General features: G+C 41.7%; 1 protein-coding gene across 1 annotated transcript; it reads right to left on the bottom strand.

The window, feature by feature from the left end:
- Positions 1 to 56: 56 nt before the first annotated feature.
- Positions 57 to 14,832, bottom strand: myg1 (myg1 exonuclease). The gene is made up of 7 exons (XM_030777436.1): positions 14,538 to 14,832; positions 14,187 to 14,299; positions 10,527 to 10,686; positions 9,834 to 9,983; positions 6,743 to 6,865; positions 5,840 to 6,021; positions 57 to 355 (listed from the first exon to the last, which is right to left on the bottom strand). Exons 1-7 carry the CDS (start codon positions 14,823 to 14,825, stop codon positions 160 to 162), a joined length of 1,212 nt encoding a protein of 403 aa, XP_030633296.1. The 5' UTR covers positions 14,826 to 14,832; the 3' UTR covers positions 57 to 159.
- Positions 14,833 to 15,906: the final 1,074 nt, after the last annotated feature.

Here is a 15,906-nt window from a genome sequence, read left to right as displayed (position 1 = left end):
GACGGTGTTTTTGGTTAAAGTACTTTATTATAAAAGGTGGTGTATGACAGGACGCAAAGAGACAAAAGTCAGCGGGCAAGGATGCGAGTACGGATGTCAGTAAGACTGATGGGGAGAGAGAGAGAGAGAGAGAGAGAGAGAGAGAGAGAGAGAGAGAGGTCAGCAGCCGTTGGCCTGGTCTCCTCCAGCGTTTCTTGCTGCCTTGAGAGTTTTCTTGGCCATCTCAAGTGCCCCCTCCTGGGTCAGATTCCCTCCAATGAAGCCACTGGCGTGAACAAAGATACAGCCAGGGATGCCACTGAGCTGGGACAGGGCGTTGTCCCTTACCCCGCGCCACTCCTCCAGCAGAGACAGTCTGGTAGGAACAGAGAGAAGAGGAGCGTTAGCATGGAAAGGTTTCTGCTTAACTTCACACTGGACTAAACGCAGACCAAGAACTGAATCTAAACTGTAATGCCTTCAAAATCTGTTCCAAAGTTTTGTCCAAAACTTAATTCTAACCAAATGGACCAAAATCAAAACTGGTTTTGAGATGTTAACATATTGCTTTATTTGTCCAGAGGCTCAAATCAAAATGAGACAAGATTCTCAAACTGCACCGACGTCAACCCCAACCCTTCCTGAAAATCAGAGTCTAACCGGTGTTCAGCGCCCAATACACACACACACCTGCTCACCAAAGTGAAAAAAAAAATCACAGATGATGAGGCTATCCAACTAAAGAGCTTTTGTAGTTGTAATCAATATCTAATCTCACAGTGAAAAAGAGGATCCTGACTAAATAATACCCAACTTTTTCAGACTGCGTGAAAGGAATCTAAGGAGAAAGATCTTTAGTTTATGATCATGTCCCAGTTCAGTTTTTTCCCCCCACCTTCTCTAGCAAATGAAAGCATTCCTCACATGCACTGAACATTTGTCTGCCTTGTCAACGGTCCAACAGAATGGCGGGTAAAACCTCAACCTGTCCCACTGACTTTAAATAATTCCACACATCAATAATGCTGTTCAATTGCCTGAATCAAAGGGAGGCAGGCATGAAGGTGACAAAGGGAGCGAGAGGGAGAGGGAGGGAGAGGGAGAGAGAGAGAGAGAGAGAGACAGACAGACAGAGCGATGGGCATTAAAACTTTATGAATAAATTTGTAAAGGGTCACCTGTTCAAGACAAGTGCATAGGAGCAGAGTAGCACCAGTGGAGGAAAAATGTGTGATAAAACTACAAATTCAAATTTCAAAAAGGCTTCATTAGCATGAAAAGATACAATACTTTCATCATGCCACCCAAGCAATTCCAAATACTTTGAAAACATGGATATCTTAAACAGAGTACAGAACAGGAGAGAGAAGATTCATGAATTTAAAAATTGCTTTTAGGTTCTAGACTTTCATGTTTGTTATAGATAGAGTAGCTTCTGGCTTCACTGTGCTTTGTTCTCCTAGAAGGATTTTCATCTTCTCTGTGTCGAGCAATATAAGAAAAAACATCTATTTATTCACTGAAGACTGAGAAATGAACAAACCTGATGTTAAGATATTTATGGAAATCTAAAAGGAAATGCAACTTATTTTTCCACAAGGTTAAATTTGGGACGGAGGAATTTAGGTCTTTCTTGTCCTGAACTTTTGGCCGGTTTGAATTATGTCCAGCCTTGCTGATTTTTTTTTACTCTTGCTCAGTATTCTGGCATAATGTACTTTCACTACAGGACGTGTGCATATGTTTTATTTTCTCTGTGACTCTTGCTAAATGTATTCACAAACTTATTTTATCTAAGTTATGTATTTTCAGGACAGGATATATCAGGTTTATTGCTTGCCTCTGCTCTTGCACTTTACAAAAGGCCAGTTAGTTCTACCAGGTAACACTGCTTATGTAGACCAGTCACTGGCCATGACACTGCCCCCTGCTTCCTGTCTCACATCCATCAAACAACAACAAGAACAACAACAACAACATAGCAACACTGCCCTGTTGGTCTCGCACCACTGTACTTACAACATCTTTAAATAATTTATCCAGATAGACAGATAGATAGATAGACAGACAGACAGAGCGTGTGTGTGTGTATGTGCGCGTGAAATTAAATGACATGTTTGCACTGGGAGAGGACAACTACACGATGATACAATGCACTCAAATTTATTCTGCAATTTTCTGCAATTTTCTGAACAAGAGCACAAACAAAATGAGACAAATCTGCTTCCGCCCATGCATGACAATAGCAATATTGTGACCAGAAGCCCTGGGGTTGGTAAGGCAGTCCTTCTTTCATAGGTTTACTGACTCATGAACAGCCTCTTGGCGTGAAAAAAAAAAAGAAAAAAGAAAGACGAAAAAGGTGTTGTGAGCATTCACACGTTTCTGACTAGAAAAGATAACCACGTTGTCAGTCCAGAAGCAGGCAGACAAAACCCATTTAATAGCATCTCATGGCACGCCACTGCTGCACACAAAAACCTCCACCCCTTCTTTAACACCGTGGCCCTTTTCTTCCATTATCCTCATAACGTTCCGTGGTGTGATACTGTTATATTCAGTCTTGGAAGCGAACACTTCGCACTGTTCGGCTTTACGGTAAAGGAAAATTCAGGATGTAAACTGTTTTACTGAATAAGTAAAAAATCTACTGAAGTTAAGGGACACAATACAGGCTTCACTCCTGTTTTTTATCTATTTTTGTTAAGCTTGTTGTCCATAACTCTTGTTGTAATTAGCAGAAAAGACGTGCAGGGGACAAGATACTGGCATATTATTCCTGTATAACGAAGAGGATTCTGTAGAAGGATCTAGAATAAGACCAAATGCTGATGGGCTCTGCACTGCATGGTGGGAGTGAGATTCTGAAAGCTGTTGTTACATTCTGGTACGGTCATATTCTGGAGAATTTGGTCTGTTCAGGGGATAAAATGCTGTTAGTCTTTGTGAGATCAAGGATTTCTGTAGGTGAACTACGGGTCACACCTCTAGCCGCGCTGTCTTGTCCCGTGAGCCTATTTCAGACTCTTAAAGCTTGAAAACATTCAGCTAAAGCTAGGATGAAGTAATTTTATGGTAAATAGACATAAATCGAGCACTGAGACGTGGTGTTGCAATTCCGTGAAATGTACCCTGCTGGGCTGCAGCCTGAACAGAGTCCATGTTCTCTCGTTTTCTCCCTCATTCCCTCTCTCTCTGTCTCTCTCACTCTTTTTCTTTTTTCATGCCCACCTCTTGGCATGCATTAGGCTAAAGAGAGACTTAGCAGGCATCTCATCTGTTTAGCGGCCTTTTTCTCCTCCAGTCGCTACTGGAGTCACTCTACCTACCAGCACGCTCTAATGAGTTTCTCCAGTGAGGTGGAGAGGAGAGGAGAGGAGAGGAAGACAGGGGGAGGGAGAGAAGGAGAGAGAGAGAGAGAGAGAGAGAGAGAGAAAGAGAGAGAGAGAGAGAGAAAAAGAGAGCTGGAGAGATTGAAGGATGACAGTAAGCTTGACTGCTTTCTCCTATCTGCGGTTACTGATGCAGACTTAGATAATGACTGATACCTGCTCTGCCTCAAAATTAGTCTCCGTCTCCAGTAATACACACACACACACACACACACAGCTCCACTGTCATATTGTTCCCATGTGCCTAAGGCACTGTTTTGTGAAAGTCACAGTTCACAGTCAAGTAACAAATACATTTAGAGTGATGAGACTTTGAGTAACCTCATTTTGTTTAGTCTGTTTTAATCAGATATTTCTTTTTATCTTGTGTATTGTATTTCTTTAGATTCAGTTGAGTAGCTCTTCACTATGGTTTTAATTGGAAAAATAGGAAAATAGGAAATGGGGGGGGCAAAAAAACATCAGTGAGAACATCACCCAAATGCCATAAAAGGATCCCAGACTCCCGTCTGTGTAACTGCGGACTTCCATAATTTAACCATTTTCGCGGCTTAGCCCCAATTTTTTTGGAAACAAACAAATAAAAAACCAGGTGCTTCCACACCAAGCTTTGTTCCTGAGGAAAAGGCTCACCTCCAAAACAGGCTTTGTGAGATTTCATCAAAGTTATATGCATCTTTAATCTATCCCTCTGTTTGCTGGTAGCAACTGGGTACAGGGTAAGCTTTATGGAGGACTGTGCGTGTGTGTGTGTGTGTGTGTTTGTAAACAAGGGGCTCTTTGTGCAAGACTAACCACTGTCCTGGATTTCTGTGTCTTGATCAAAGTCAAAAGCAGAGTGAGTTTGTGTCTCATATTAAAGTTATGACATCACAGACAGCACTCAGAGACCAGACCCTCTTCACTCACACACCTAGTCCTATACTAACACACACTCACCTTCGCGCGCGCACACACACACACACACACACTAATACACCGCCTCCTCTGTTCCAGACGAATCTCACACACTCACACACTGGTCTAATCCCAAATACATCAATGCTTAGTAAATATGAATAATCTGGCCTGAGACCAGTCCAACAACTATGAAACTAACAGATTAAGGGAACAGGGAATGCTATATCAACACTAGCAGAGCAAGAACAGGTTATATTTTACTTTACATGCTATTGAAATATAAGTTTCAAATACAAAAAAACAAAAACAAAGTCAAACACTTCATTAAGAAAAGATTGCGATAATTGATATATCTTTACCCAAAAAATATGTCCACGATGCAACACACTACGATTTAATGTAATGATTATTCTGTTGTGGTTACTGTGATCATTAAATGCCATTAAGAATGACTGTACAGTCCATTCATACTGTGCTTTGTCAGAGTACAGTGTCAGTGAGTTGCAGGACTACAACATCTCAAAAATAATAAATAAAATTGGACCACATGCATAAACATGCTCAAAAATTCACATGCCACAATGTTCTGCAACCAACATAGTTCCAATCTGTAGAGTAAGCTCCCTCAGTCAGAATTTGCTCAATGCTTACTGTTTGACATCTCAAGACCTCATTCTTTTGTGTTTTAGTTTTTAATTTGACCATAAACCATAAAAAAAAGAAAAGAAAAACGTGATTATATTTAGAAGGAGAACAGACTATTCATCTTTTTGTGTGTGAGCCGACTGTTCCCTGTGCACGGTGTAAATCCTGGGATCATGCAATCCTAATCCTTCGTATTGTGGCAGCCATAAGTCCACAGTCAACACAAGATCTGGGACAGTACAATGACATCTGCTGTGCTTCAACAGCCAAAGATGTCACATTTGAACCTGTTTACACTACTGCTCTGAAAAGTCAAAAGTCAGAAAGGTTTCACGCCCTCTACCCCAAACAGCCGCCTACCAATCCCATGACGGTACTAAGAGCAACCATCGCCACGACAACTGCACTATTCTCGCACTCCCCCAGGGGAACAACTGGGTTAAAGTCTCTCACCGCAACCATTTAATTTAACCAATGTTGTCAGTAATGAGGAGCTGGTTGGTGAAGAAGCCCATAGTTGCTGACTTATTAAAACAGAATTAAAAATGCAATTCAGGAACTGCATGACAGACTAGAGACACGTGTGCAGTGAAAAGACCTATGGTAAAGATAAGGTATCTAGACATTCAGAAATAGTTCAGTGGCTTTATGGGCAGGAGGCATTACGCCATTAAAATTCAGATGGCCAGTTATCTTAATGAGAATTACTCCTACTGCCACCGTAAATGAATAAACCCCAAACCACTCCACTCAGAAAGCATCCAGGAAAGACGGACAGATGGTGGAGAAAGGAGGGACGGAGAGAGCGAGGGGAAATTCAGACGAGAAGAACGGACTGATAAGTTGCAGAGGCTTTAGGATGAATACAAAATGAAGTTAAGATAAGGGAAGAGTGTGTGTGTGTGTGTGTGTGGGACTCATACCTGTTCTGGAAGGTGTTAAGGCCAGCTGGCACACACTGGACCCTCCACTGGCCGTTCTGGTCGGGGTACAGCACAAACTTGATAGGGGTCTCCACCTTCAGCTCCTTCTCCAGAGAAAACAGGTGCTCCTTCCACGGACACCCACCCTGAGCCAACACCACCACCTCCCCGCTGGGGTCCACCTGGACACAACAGACACACGCTCACTGAAGACTCACTGTTCCACAGCATAACACTAAACACCGCATTTACACAGGCTGTTTTCAACTGCCAGTCAGCACAGACAAAACCAGAGGCTCTTTCTGAAATTGCACTTTTTCTTTCTTTTTTTTAAAGTGTTCAACAAACACTGTCTACCTGAGGCTCTCTCCCACCCATTGGGAAATTTCAGTATAAACACCCTCCCTATCATTAACTACAGTGAAAATACACAGTTTGACACCGAACACGTGAGAAATTGTTGGTTTTCCTAATGCTACAGGCTGAGCGCCTGGCTATGGATTGCGGATATTTTCATTTGAATTTGTCACCGTGTATGTTCATTAATTGGCTGGTTGCTTTCTCTGTTAATTACGGGTAAGCTTAATAGCCAGCTGTGTCCATGCAACGACACTGCTCTTTTTTTTCTGACTGTATAACTGTTCACTTAGCAAGTAATTCATTTAAAATAATGAGAGCCATTTCTGAAGTGCGTCCACAAGCGTGGTGTTTTGTTTTTTTGTTTTTGTAGAGACAAAACATGGGCTTGGAATGAAACATGTGAATTTGTTTCTTTGGATTCATGGTTGTTTTATCCTTTTATCATAACAGTCAGCACCAGGATCATTTTTCATCTGCACACATTCCATCCATTTAATGAAGCTTCCCAATGAGTCTGACATGCATTAGTGTTTTATCCTCTACCTGGTGTCTCATTTGGACGGCTCCCTCTACCACGGCACGGGCTGGAAGCCAGGAGGTATGGTAGAAGTCCAAACGGTCCTTAAACTCATCACCGACCAGAGCAAGAGCTTTGTGGAAACCCTCCTGTAAAGACAAAAGACAACTCCACCAGCCGTACGACCATGAAATCAGACGTTCATGACGATCACGCGTCAGTGTTTGACTCCTGAGACATACCATCCTTCTACCCGACTCCAGCAAATTAAACAGTCATTTCAAGTTCCCCATACCAAAGATTAACAGATATTACAAATGAATGAATGAATAAATAAATAAATAAATAAAATGTTCAGTTTATTAGATCCGGGGAAAGAATTCTGCATTCTGTGCTTGATGTTAGGAGAGAGAGTGTTGACTCAGTAGTGATCAGTCAGTAATGATCAGCTGGGCTGAAACACGGCGGTGTGGTTTGCTTGAGTAGAGCTCTGTATGCTTAAGACTCAGCGTGATGCTGGGCACAAATGGGCCAGAAAGACTCCCCTGTCCCCCCAGGCAAAAAAAACACACTGCTCCTTTGCTCTTATCACACTCTGCAGGCCTGACAGACACTCCCTCCCTCCCTCCCTCTCGCTCTCTGCTCTCTCCTTTCTCTCTCTCTCTCTCTCTCACACACACACACATATTCACAAATTCACACACGAAATACACAGAGACCAGCAAACTTCGAAAAACACACACCCACACACAAAAAACAGACAGCACTAGACTGCCAAACGTAAAATCCACTGACCCACACACAAAAACACCCAGCACTAGACTGCTTAACGTAAAATACAAGATTCCCCCAACCATCAGAAACATATGGATTAACAAAGCCCTCACTGATGTACGGGCTTTACACTAATGACTATGGATCTGGTCACCTTATGGGTCTGTGGTCTGTGCCAGGTACCAGCTAGATTTGCAGGGATATGAAGAGAGAAAGATTGTATATATATATTTCTCTCTTAGATATTATAAGAGTGTGTGTGTGTGTGTGTGTGTGTGTATACAGACACAGACAGAGAAAGAGAGAAAGTCATCACTTGTTCAATTATCACCAGTGGCTGTGGTGAGAAAGCACCACATTAGGAGAGCCAGGGGGTCAGCGGGGGTCTCTGCCACGCTCCATCACACAGGCTTTTTCAGCGACGCCCAACACATTAGCCGCCTACAGCCGCTGAACAGCAGATAGCGTCCCAGCAGAGGAAAAGCAGGTCGGAAACAGAGGTCGGTAAGCAAAGCAAAGCTCATTTCTCTGCCGTGAATTAGATTCAAAACAAGCCCTGTTCTGGGACCCTGTCCATGATGATAGAGCTCCAGTCATTACAGGGATAAGAGACCCCAGAGGGTTACACCCACAGTGTCTCTCTCTCTCTCTCTCTCTCTCTCTCTCTCCTAAGGGCATTTCCTATCCATTAAAATATAGGCCATTCCCCTCTGGGTTTTCCCCCTCTCTAAATTCTGATTTTCTTCATTTTCTCTTCTCGGCCAAGCCATCTTCATCCTCTTGTTACTGTCCTTCCAAGCAGATTTTGTCAGAAATATCTCTTCTCTTTAACTTCTCTTTCTTTTTTTGTTTCCTTTCTTTCTGGCTGTCGTTTTCTTACATGTCTTTCATCTAGGTTTTTAGCATTCTCTACCCTTTTGCTGCTCTCTTTAAAAAGCCTTCACATCTTTATTCCTGTCACCGAATCTCTCAGCTAACCCTACTCATGTGCATCCCTGCAAAGAGCCTCTTTTTTCCCTCCGCTCCAAAGACTTTTCCATGTCTGTCTCAATTTCTTTCTTCTGAACTTAACCTTTCCACATCTCACTCTCTATCTCTCTCACCCCTCCTCCTCTGTCCATGTCTTTCACCTTCATTTACAGCTATCAATCATCTCGCACCCTCTCTCCCTCATAGGCAAAGCCATTTTCTATCTATGCCAAGGAAAAGATCATGTAGGTCTTTGACCCACTTGTCCAGAGGACAAACGGGGTTTAATAGCTAGCGTGAGAAACACGTTGTGTTTACATGTTTGCTCGCTGGCAGCCAACAGCGTGTCTGTCTGCCAGCCGCCGTGTCCGTTGGTCTGGTTCTGATGTGTGGAGCTCAGTCTGAGTTTAATGCTTGCTGGCAGGACCCTGGAGATAGTCAAAGACACCTCTCTTCGCTTCAAAGGTTTCTGCCACCACACAGGACCTGCTTAGTACTGTCCAGCAGAGATTCAGTTATCCCACAGTTATACGTGACCAGTAGAACGCACCCAAATACTTACCCACAATCCAAAGCTTTCAAAATGCACAGAGCGGCATGCACAGCTTTAAGATATTCCAACTGCAATTGGCTCCAATCGATACATCACATATACGAACCAAAAAAAATAGTGATGGTATCATCTGCTAATTGCCAAAAACGTCTTTAAACTGTAGAAGGGCCAATGATTTGATGGTTTAAATTCATATCGAAATGTTTTAAAGTGGAGCAATAATTTTCATCCATAAAATGAATCAGTTTACTTGTAGTGTGACGAGGAGAGTAACTAGAACAAGCACCAACTCAAAAGTACATGCTCAGTAATTTGTGATTTTTTATTTTTATTTTATGTTTTTCACATTTAAGGCGTCGTCGAACAGCGCAGGGGTGTACCCTACATCTGACATTCCTGTCCAAATCCCAGCTGTGCAACACCGACTGACTGCGGCCCGCAGTGGTCCGTCAGAACAAAATTGGCTGTGTTCCCCTGGGGCGTATGAGTCAGCCAGGGTTCCTCTCCCCCTCTCCCCGAGAGGTGGTCACCAACGGTCGCACACAGGCACATTTTGGCAAATAGCGTTCTCCTCTAAGAGCATAACACCTCCTGACAGCACCACAAAACTCATCATATTGAAAATGGCAGTACGTCTCTGAACATGATGGAGGAAGAGTGCGCTAGCTCTCTCCTTGATGGATGTGAATGTCACGCACGGGTAGAGAATTATGAGATTGTGGCTTAAGTGGGCATGTCTAATTCGAAGAATAAGAAAGAAATCCTTTTTTTTTTTTTTTTTCAATGAATGGAGGCAGAATTGCTCTTGATTCTCCACTGACCTCAGTGTCTTGGCTTTTGCTGTTCCAGCGTGGGTTCAGATAGCTGACGCGAGCGCTGAGAGTGGAGGACACGGCGTAACGCGCCTCCCCTTCGTACTGAGAGATCCCGTTGTCCACTGCATCCACCTCCTCCACAAAGTTCTCATACAGCTGAGAAACACAAGACCAATCTCAGTTTAGGACTCGGCTCATAATTTGGTCACAAGCCAAGGCCCTCCAGGTGGGCTTTTACATCTTCAACCAGAAACTGATTAGTCTTGACAAAACCCTCCAGAGCTGCTTGCTGCTCTAATGGCACAAACTCCAGTATTAGAGTTGACAGTGAAGGAAAAACTCTGGCTGTCTTTGTCTTTGCTGCTGAATCTGTGGACTAGGGGGGAGGTTGATGACTGAGCTTCCACACACTACTACAGGCTATCCTGAGCTAAACTAATGAAACAAACTTCTGTCTCATCATTTCTCATTCATCTCTTTAGTTTTTCCATGTAAACGCAGATCTGATTCCACAAATCATCACAACCATTAACAGTTAAACCTGATGCGTTCAAAATCTTAATATGTTGAAAATCTGCACATTTGCAGAACTGTAGGATGGTTAAAAGGCATCTAGGAGTTGACGGCCTTGATCAGTCTGATATTCATGCAGTGAGTTTAGCGGTGGTGAATGTGGACTAATCTCAGTGAGTGCTTCACCTTGTCATACAGGACATCCAACTGTTTGTCCTGCTCGTCCAGCTGTGTGAGCTGAGCCAGAACACGGCGGCCGAAGTGCAGGTACACCAGACCGGCCGAACTCAGTTTGGTCACCCATGGCTTCTCTGGACGCAGGCTGTTAAAGGTCTCTGCAAAAGACCTGTGAGAGAGTCATGTTTCCAGAATGTTCTCACAATACACAGTAACAATGTTCACACAGGGCATTTACAAATTACTGGTAACCAGTCTGAATGAAAACATCAAGTCACACTGGGGGGGTTTAACAAAAAAAATAAGCAGATTTGTAATAAAACCAGATTTTTCCATTGCCAATACAACCCTTGTATCATTAAGATCCCTCTCTCATCTTGTTTTGTTTCTCAGAATATCTCACATTAATAACAGCTGACTCACAGAGGAAAAAGTCCATCTTTAATTCATAACCCACTGTTAAAAAAAACACTCCTTGTTTATTTTGGGATACAGGTGGTAGTCAATTTACAGCCTCACTGTGTCTGGTGGGAATGACTATATTTCTCACTGAAATTCCAGCTCTCAACAGTGTTACGAACCTTTCTGTTCTTGTTGATATGCAAAGAAATCCTGTGTAATGTTTACACTGTTTCTTATTAAATCTGTATCATGATCCATAAAAATGAATTCTTTCTGCCATTTAAGCAGGATGCATTATTCATATCAGCTCTGTCGTAAGGACATCATGTAACATCATATGGATGTAGCCACCGTAAAATTGAAAGTTATAAGCTATTAAAGAAACCCTGTGTTTTCACCTGAAACAGACTGAATTAACAAAGAGGCAGTAAGAAATCTAATTTTGCTTTGTGTCCTCAGGCAACATAAACAAGGTAAAACTATCATGGTTCATAAGTATGATTTAATAGAAAAATGAGGATCCAATAACAATACTGAGAGAAGCTTTTCGCATCCTGATGTAAAATAGCTAAATTCATAAATATATCCAGAGAGGATTTTCAAGGCCTAGCATGACTGATTCTTATTCATTATTTTCCTTCCCAGACCACTTGAATCAACGAGTGCACCAAATGAACTCCCTGATATTCGTCTTTCATAAGAAAGGAAGTGGAAAAGCCAATAAGTATTGGGGAAATGTCGGCTTAACGTGTCAATAAGACTACGGCTCTGAGAAGAGGAGCTGCTGAACGTGAAAGCCATACAGGCCATGCCGTCCAATCAGGAAGAAAAGAAAAAAAACCCGCAAAGCTTCTCCTGGTGGATTTGTCATCTCTGTGCATCTCTTCATCCGTAGTGCTCCTGTGTTTTATTAAAAGGCACTGATTTGTTTACAGGGCACAAATGAAACTGAACGTAAAAAAAAAAAAGTTTAACTTGCTCTTCTGGGCCATACTGGGACTTCAGAGTGCGCTTCCCACCAATACTTTGAGTCTTACTGTCACTGTATTCCAGGCAACTTAAAATTGTAAGCAAACATCAGAAATGTGCCTACAGGCCTCTGCTCCTAAAGCTGAAGCTGTCAAGCGTTTCTGTGACACGTTATACTGTCGAAAAAAGTCAGTCTGCTAGCGTGTGACCTTTATCAAACATTTTCTACTATAAGCTGGTGCGGGAAAAAACAAAAATGATTTTTGGTGAATACAAGACTAAAAGTACATTTTTGAAGATTTGGTGGATTACTTGGGTAGACTAAAGCCTGCTCTTTCTGACATTTTTGCATTTTATTTAAAGTTTCTTTTTTTTTTCTTTTAACATTTTCAGCCACTGGATCTGAGTAGGGACTTCATCTTAGCTTACTAACGTTATCTCGATGTTCCTTTATTTTCTCTCCATTAATGTCTCACTAAAGAAAATCAGAGGAAGCAAGTCATTAGGTTATCACTGAAATCTGCCCGTCATACTGTCCAAACAACAAAAACGATCCATGTAACATTAATTCAGTGAACAGAGCCTAAGATGCTGTAGCTGTGAGGACACAAAAGAATGAGAACAGAATGCATGACATCTTCAAATGCAATTTTCACAATTCTGAGCATTCAATCAAAATGTCATGATTGGGTTCTGATGTAGATGTCTGAAAATTTCAAAGACTTTGTCCAGAACAGTTCAGAATATTTCAGAAATGTAAAAAACTAAAACAAACAAACAAAAAAAACCCCAAAAACCCCAAACATTTTCTTCTCAGAAATGAGGGATCTTTTACCTATTGTTCAACTACTGTTCTTAGTGTGCTTTTTTTATTGTTTTGTTTTCAATTATAAAGTGCCACTGCAGTAGGGAAAGTGCTAATTACTTTGACTGTGTTTCCTGCTGACTGAACTGATTTCTGAGCAGTGTTTCCTGCAGGAACGGCCACACACAGCATGTGAAAGTTAGCGGACAGGGACCCAGGAGTGGACAATAGCCATTGACATAACATTCTTGTGCTAATTGCCCCTTGTCTGGATGACTGCAGGGAGAGAACAGGGGCACTGTAATTAGCCTACTAACTGACAGAGGCATAGCAGGTCTTTATCATTTATGAGCAAGTAAGAAAAAAGTACAAAAGAACACAAGACTGAACCAGAATGGAGCTCCAGAGCCATGCATCGAATATGTGTGTGTTTGTGTTTGGAGAGACTGTCTGCCCCAACACAAGAGGGATAAACAATGATATCTGTTACTGCTGACATGGTCTACACAGATTGGCTAGGTCAAGAGGACACAGAAGTTTTCCCAAAGCATACAAACTTTCCCTGATGCTGACAGATACAGAACTTAAAAAAAAAACAAGCACTTCTGCACAAACAGAAAAAAATGTTGACAACTGTGGCCTATAGTTTGGGTTGGACAAATTTCTGCATATCTGCACTAGTTTTAAAAATAATAATGATAATTTCAGGTCTGGGTAAGTCTAAGATTGAACGTAGCTGTTGTTAAAGGGTATGGTGAGGAAGGTGGGACCAGCTGAAAATGGCTGGGGCTACATTCTTCCCTCATGCTACACCTAGCAGTGCAAGTCAACACAAAACACGAAAATGAAGGTCATAAGGCAGCTTGGCAACTACTTGCCAACGTACAGGCTACACACCAACTACTGTGTGTGTGTGTGTGTGTGGAGGGTCACCGTGGAAACTGTCATTATCACTGCTGGTGCCTGCTGAGTGGAACACAGTACCATCTCTGGGTGATATATATGGACATCATTAGAGAGCCAGAAGAAGTGGGTTGATTATTCAGAGCTGAATGACATGCCCCAGTGGCCCATTTACAATTAAGTTAATGTATATGAACTTAATTAAACTGACCTATATTACTAGAAAAAGCAGCTTTTTCTACAGTTGTTTTTTTTTTCTTTCTAATTAACCCGAGCACTGATAACGTAATTTAGCAGTAATTCTTTTTCCTTTCTTTCTTTTTTTATTTGATGCTGAAAAGCCTAATTATACTGACAATGCTAAACTGCTTTCGGAGTGGCTTTTATATTCTCCAGATAATAATAATAATAATAATAATAATAATAATAATAAACCTCGTATTAGCCATCAGTTGACAAGTTAGCCCCACGGCAGGGTTCCTGAACAAACAGTTTTCACACTTTTCACAATTAACACATCAAGGTATGATCATCCGAGGCAGGTGTGAATGTCAAAGGCGCTGGCGTTGTGACAGGAGAATGCCTCTTACCTCTGATGGTGATCGTAGCGGTGTCTCTTTGGATCATACTCTCCTCCAACGTCTACGACAATATCACACTTGCCCAGCACCTCAGGGTCGCGAGTGCGAACTATTTCAGCATCCTAAATCAAAAGTGAAGACAAAACAATAAGAAGGGATATGAGACGACGAGACAGTAAAAGCACCACTGAATTAATAAAGGCCCGTAATTTGCATTTTGTTACTATAGAGAGTGTCACGTCTTGGGTTGATGATCTTGGATGTAATGTGCGTATTCACAGTACACGTGGATAAAAGGAAAAGCAACGTGAAATTACACGGCGTTGCACCACTTTATGAAGTGAGTGCTGCGCTAGCTACCTTGTACTCCGAGAGCTGGCGAAGGAAAAAGCATGCTAACACTTCATCACAATGAAAAGTTCCGTTGTGTGTGCCTATTTTAACAGGCGACATGTTACTACAATGTCGCTTAGCTTTCGGTGAGTGCATGTATCTCCTGTGCGCTTTTGAAACAAAGGCAGTCTCTGCAGTCGTGCAAGTACGCGTCCCGAAAACACTCCAAAATGAGACAAGCTGAACAGTTTGCACAGGGGTGCTTTCAAAGCTTAACAACTGTTTTACTATTCGGGTTAAATAACCAGTAAACATATGGCTACTAATACAAGTATAAGTTATTACTGTTTTGCGCGCTTGGCGGATTGAAATAATTGACGGACTGGCGGATATGATGTAAGTCATCTTCCTGTTTTTTTTTTTGTTGTTGTTGTTTTTTGTTTTACTCGTGATCCGTATTCTATAGCAAAGTAAGTAATTGGCAGTTCAATTATTGATCTATATTACGACTATAGGTAGTATCTGGTCAATTTTGAGTAAAATACCACAAAATAGTCAACACCACTAATGTAAACTGGCTTATCTTATCCTCCATGCGCTCACTGGCTATTCTCCATTCTCATTATTTTCATTCATCCTTTTCTTGGTACACTCATAAAGGAAATAATTTAGTCAATAACGATTCAAGATAGTGAACCAACTATTTTATTGACAATGAGTGCTAAACGACGCTTTAATAGAAATAAAATGAAATAATATAAAAATCGTGAGAACCCTGTTAATCAAGATAGTCATTCATGTCTATCTCTGTCCTGGGGAGACACTATGGTTTGCCGACAAAGGTGTGCTGCCCAGTGGGTTCTAAGAGCCTGGGACGTGACTGACTTATAGAAAATTGTTTTTCAGTGCGCACACCTATGTGCCATAATAGCTCAATAGTACCATCTAGTGTAAGACAGAAGTTTCCCTATGTCAGGATGTCCGTTATCAGCTTGGGGGGGGGGGGGGGCCAGCATTAATCTGGTGAAGGTAAAGACATTTTCACGCATCTGTACTAACTTTTGTGAGTGAGTTTTTGCCGTTGTATTTTGAATGAACAGAAGTGTTGCTTTGTAAACGGAATTGTTTGTCCAGATATTTAATTGTGTCTTTGGATTAAGTTATATTGAATAGAGCTAAAGAGGTTCCAAGTGCATGAACTGTTAACATAAATTTGCTATTTTGCCAGCTCTACGGAATGTGTAGTAGGGGTTGACATTCCGTAAAACTGGCAAAATTGTAAAGCTGTGTCCTTTTTAATGTGTCCTCTCATAAACTCGTAACATATGAAGCAGCCATATCTGGACAATTTAGCATATGTGATGTTCTTGAGTCATCAATATTCAGATGACCGCCA

This window comes from Chanos chanos, chromosome 6, assembly GCF_902362185.1.
Source record: "Chanos chanos chromosome 6, fChaCha1.1, whole genome shotgun sequence".
Classification (NCBI taxonomy): Eukaryota; Metazoa; Chordata; class Actinopteri; order Gonorynchiformes; family Chanidae; genus Chanos; species Chanos chanos.
This window is presented reverse-complemented; position numbering and strand designations above follow the sequence as displayed.